This window comes from Antrostomus carolinensis, unplaced genomic scaffold, assembly GCF_000700745.2.
Source record: "Antrostomus carolinensis isolate BGI_N321 unplaced genomic scaffold, ASM70074v2 scaffold5149, whole genome shotgun sequence".
NCBI classification, from domain to species: Eukaryota; Metazoa; Chordata; class Aves; order Caprimulgiformes; family Caprimulgidae; genus Antrostomus; species Antrostomus carolinensis.
Window position 1 is genome coordinate 35,666 of NW_010337737.1, and position 5,191 is coordinate 40,856.

Below are 5,191 nucleotides of genomic sequence, written 5' to 3' on the forward strand. Positions count from 1 at the left end.
GCGTTCAAGTGAGGTCTGCATGCCCAGGGAGATAAGAGGCTTCTTACATCTCCCAGTGATGTCTGCTTTAGATTATTTCAGATCCTTTCTAAGGGGGCAGCTAGACCATAAATCAGAGGCACTTCCAGGGATGCTTTCCACCGCGTGCCAGTTGTAAGAGCTTTATGGAGCGGAGTTGAGCCTGAGCCATTTATAATTCAAGACAGAGTTATCGTGTTTCACCCTGTCTCCAGCATCAGCCGCTTCGCCCAAACTCCATCATCAAGATTTTGTGCTTTCAACCAGACCGTGATCGTTTCATTTTGACAAAGGTGTAAATGAAACCAAAGGAGAAGGGAATCAGGAACGAACGTCGGGCGCCTTGCCCCAGCACAGCAGTAGGTCACCAGCCAGGATATCTGTATATATATTTCTAAAAGTGAGATTTCCAGATGGTCATCAATACTGTGAGCTCTAGAGAGACACAACTGGCATTTAATATGTCAGTGAGTGAGCTCCTGTTGGCCACCCTGCTGCTGTTCACTGCTCGGGAACCCCCCTGCCCCTCGTGGGTGGTGGGAAGGGGAGGCAGAGTCACCCATAAATGCAGGATTGTCCCCAAAACACCTCCTGTCCTGCAAACCACAATGTGCCAAAGCGGAGGATAAGTCACAGTGGCTCTCTCGGGTGTGTGTGGTGTGGTAGAGGTGGAACCTCAGCAGGGAGCTGCTCTTGCAAAGCCATGCTGGCTCATCCCACACACGCGCAGCCAATAACCCCAGCAGACAGCGACCCATGTTCTCACTAGAGCGAACCCTTCCTGGCCAATCTCTCCAGTGGACTAAGCACCAGTATGGTTTCCATCAACACCACATGTGTGCAAACACACCTGGGTGGTTTCTCTCCACCAACATCCTACCAGATCTGGGTCCGGGGTCCCCCTGGCTCTGGGGTCTCCCACACCACCAAATCCAGATCCCATCCCAGCTCCTGCACAGAGCAGGGAAAGCAGCAGTTGGCGCTCCAGGGATGATGCCATCCAAGAATTACTGGGCCCATTCTGGGGCCTCCAGTGTAAGAAGGACATGGACCCACATGGACCTGAAGGGGCTCCAGGAAGGCTGGGGAGGGACTTTTGACAAGGGCAGGGAGTGACAGAACAAGGGGTGATGGCTTGAAAGTGGAAGAGGGGAGATGGAGATGAGATCTGAGGAAGAAATTCTTTGCTGTGAGGGTGGTGAGACACTGGAACAGGTTGGCCAGAGAAGCTGTGGCTGCTCCTCCCTGGAAGTGTTGAAGGCCAGGCTGGATGAGGCTTTGAGCAACCTGGTCTAGTGGAAGGTGTCCCTGCTGATGGCAGGGGGGTTGGAACCGGATGAGCTTTAAGGTCCCTCCCAACCCAAACCATTCCATGGTTCTATGATAAGAATGCAGGTCCCCATTCACAGCACAGCTCCCACCTTCCCCTCAGCTCCTGGCTGTTTATGGGGAGCGGGGAGAGGCACGGAGCAGGGACAGGGGGCTGGGTGCTGGCTTTACTACATGTGGGGTTGTCACCAATTACACACGTCCCTGTGATACCTGATGACTCTGATCTGAGACCTGGGGGCCCACAGCTCCTGCTCAAAGCATCCTTTCACTGCTGTTAGCCCTTCTGAACAATAAGCAACTCCGCAACCAACACTCCCAGCTCCCAAATCCATTCCTGTTTCTTCAAGACCAGGAAAAAGATCCTCACTGCTCCTGAAGGATCACTAGGACAAACTATGTCTGCTGATTCCTCCAAAGCCACTCCAGCGCACCGACAGTGCCAGGGGATCAGAGCAGCCACCCAGCCCCATGCCACCCCAGGGACACTTTCAGAGAGGACAGCTGGGGTGTGTGGTGCCCTCTTTGGGAGGGGAGAGGTTCCAGCCACACTTCCCACCCACTTTCTCCATCCCTTTAAACACCACTCAGCCCCACGGATGCACCATGCCGAACCACAACCCCTCTGTACATAATGGGGGTCCCAGCTGGCACAACCAGTGTGCCCCAAGCTTGGCACAGGGGAAGACCACGTTGGCGGGGATACTCACTGCAAAACTTTTGGAAGTCGGCTTGGAGTTCCTTGCGGGTGCTGAGGAAGATCCGTCCCTTCTCGGTGCCCACCACGAAGGCGCTCTCCTCGTGGACGGCGATGCAGGCCACCTCTGCGTTCAGCTTGGAGAGCGCCGAGCACTGCGGGGACGCACCGGGTCAGAGCGGCTGCCGGAGCATCCCTGCTTAGCACCCCCCTCTGCCATTTCCCAGTGGGATTTTTTTTCTTCCCATCAAAAGATTCCCCCATCAAAAGCAATGTTCTGGTTTGGGTCAGAATTTCATGGGTTTTATGACATCCCCTTAAATACTTCAACAACTTTACAGCTCCAGAAATGTATCCAGCTGAGCTATGCTTTGCTGGAAACCAAGAACTATTTACCCATCATTTTGCTTCACTTTTTCCTATCCTAAAAGTAAACATTTTATAATATTTCTTTAAAAGAAAACATTCCTGTAAAAAAAAAAAAAAAAAAAATCAAAAAAACCAACAACCCAACCAAAACCAATTTGTATTTTTCCACCAGCTCTAATGAAATAAGGAGCACGGGAATCTTATTTCAGCTGCAGAGCACTAATATGCTCAAAGTCTGGATTAGTCGAATGATTCTTCTTGTACAGTTATGCAAAATGTTAAAGAGATGGAAAAGACTTCCGCCATTAATCCATTTTATGTAACATATGCTTCCTGCTCTACATAATACACATGTATATGCATTTTTACTATTATTTTTTATATTCTAATAGTCACAGAGTGCTGGCAGCCTCAGTCATACTCCCATAGCTACAGCAGCAATGCTGTGAAGACACTGTCCCCAGGTCACGATTTCAATGGGTAAAATGAGGGGTTTTCCCATCAGCAGCCCCAGTTTGACATGTTGCCCATCCCCAGCATCATGGAGGGGCTGGAAGATGCCACCAGCCAGGGAGGGAGCAGCAAAGTAGCTGCCCATGGACCAACCCCTCAGCTACCTTCAGCTCCCCACATGCACTTACAGCGAGTTTGATTTGCGTTGGCTTAAACCAGTCTCTATACTGGGTCATTGTATCTCCTGCTCACCTTCTTCAAGAAGGAGGTATTGAATCACATCCCCCAAAAATCGATATTTTTAATAAACCTCCTTTCAAGAACCCAGTAGTAAATAGAACTATTTTGCTCAAAAAGCCCAATACTAAAAAAAAAATAAATAAAATCTATGGGATGTGAGACCGGGAGGCAGATGAAATCCAAACCCTAAGCCCATTTGGTGATGTGCACGTGGCTCCGTGGTTTATGTACCACGCAGGCAGGCAGCCAGGCTTCAGTGTGTGTGGAGCCCGGCCCCAGGGAAGCACTGGGATAAAGGCTGAATTTCAGGAGCATCCTGGTCCCCTGGCCCTGCTGGCAGCACCTAATGAGGACTGAAGAATAATGTATATTCATTAAGAAGTCAAACTATGATAACACGATTTGCTGCATGGGATGGCATGTATATAAATCATCAAAGCCGCGTGGGGTGTGTCAGCTCTGGGGAACCTGCTCCTTAGTGGGGCGGTGATGGTCAAAGAGAAGGAGACTAGTATTAGCCAAAAAAAACCCACCCTACCTGCGTAGAGGAGAGGACACAGGCAAGATAAATACATTAAATACGACTTGGTTTTAAAAAGGGAGGGTTGTTAGCACATCACATTGCATCAGACATTTGTTACTACACATCCGCTTTCCCTTCTTGATCACATTCACAGTTAAAAATAAGATTAGCTCTGGTCCACGAGACTTAATCCAGACAGTTATCTTGTTTATGTAAGCATGGCTGACTTAGGCAAGGTTTCCACTGGGAATTCTACGTCAAAAGATATGAAAGTTATTTTCTTTGTTCTCGGAGATAAAAGCCATTGTTCTCCTGTTGTGTAAAAGCTCATGGTAACATTGGTAAAACAGCAAGAAAAAAAACAAACCCCAACCACCCTACATTCAGTTGATACCAACATAAATATTAATGGAAAAACAATATACATCTGAGATTAACTTGGGTTGACTTTATGATCCTTACGGCTGTCAGAGCAGGAGAGGATTTTTATTTCTCAGCTCCCTGGGCTTTCCAGCAGCAGAGGGGAGTGGGATGAGCTCGAGATCCCTCCTGCTTCAGCCCTGCTCCCAGCCAGCCCTGCTACCAAGTGGTGAAACAAGGGAGGGGGACGGGGACACCACCAGCCTCTTACCATGGAGTCTAAGGCAGACACTAAGCTGGTGATGATTTCACCTTTCTGGGGAAAAACCATATTCCACTGGTCAGCTCTGGAGGTGCTGAGAGTCACGTTTAAAGGCTTCCCTGCCAGGGCCATATTCACCTGAAAATAGAAAAAAAAAATATATGAGATATGCATCACTGTTATTGCCAGAGAGGTGGCACTGAGCATCCCCAGTGCAGCCCCAGCACCAGCATGTGCCATGGGCCATGGCACGATGCCGGCATGGATACACAGGGGAAACTGAGGCATGGGGAGAGGCCAGGGACAGCTGGAACCCCATGTTCCCCACGTCTCCTCTGCTAAAGGCACATAATTGTGGACGCTGCTGAGCCAGAACCGAGCCTCAGGGCTAATGCTGCATGTCCCAGTAGCAGCCAGGTCACCTCCACCCTCAGGACTCACTCCGGGGGAGATGCCACCACTGCGTGGGGTGCACCGGAGTGACAAGTCCAAGCAATGTGGACAGCAGCGAGCAGGGGGTGACACATGCGTCCCCATGAGGACACTGTGCCAGCCATCCCTGCACCTCACTCCCTACACCCTGGGCAAGAGGGGAGCTCGACACCCAAAAGTGTCCCCAAAACAGGCCAAAGCCACAGGGTGCTCTGCCTTTGCCCTGAGGAAGGGAGGCAGCTCATGGCAAGGGGCTCCATCACCAAATCATCCCACCCTGCAGCTCCTAGGGGACTGTGTCAGCAGGAGCAGGACCAGGTGGCACTTCGGGACCCCACATCCGAGAAGGGGCTGAGCCCTGGGAGCTCCATCCCACACTGCAAAACGGGGAAAAAAAGGAGGAAAAATGCCAGGGCCTGGCCACACGCGCAGTGACTGCCCCAGGTCTCTGCACTCCAGTGCACATGTCTAACGTGACCCACGGTGATGCTGATGTTGCAGGGGAAAC

The 5,191-nt window shown here is 50.7% G+C and overlaps 1 protein-coding gene across 1 annotated transcript in view; it reads right to left on the reverse strand.

Moving 5' to 3' along the window:
- Positions 1–4,383, reverse strand: part of LOC104530618 (general transcription factor II-I repeat domain-containing protein 1) — a gene marked incomplete at its 3' end in the record, with an annotated part of 37,372 nt that extends 32,989 nt beyond the window's left edge. The window contains 2 exon segments of the mRNA XM_029086809.1: positions 2,058–2,199; positions 4,261–4,383. Of these exon segments, the coding sequence (XP_028942642.1) occupies positions 2,058–2,199; positions 4,261–4,383 (265 nt within the window).
- Positions 4,384–5,191: the final 808 nt, after the last annotated feature.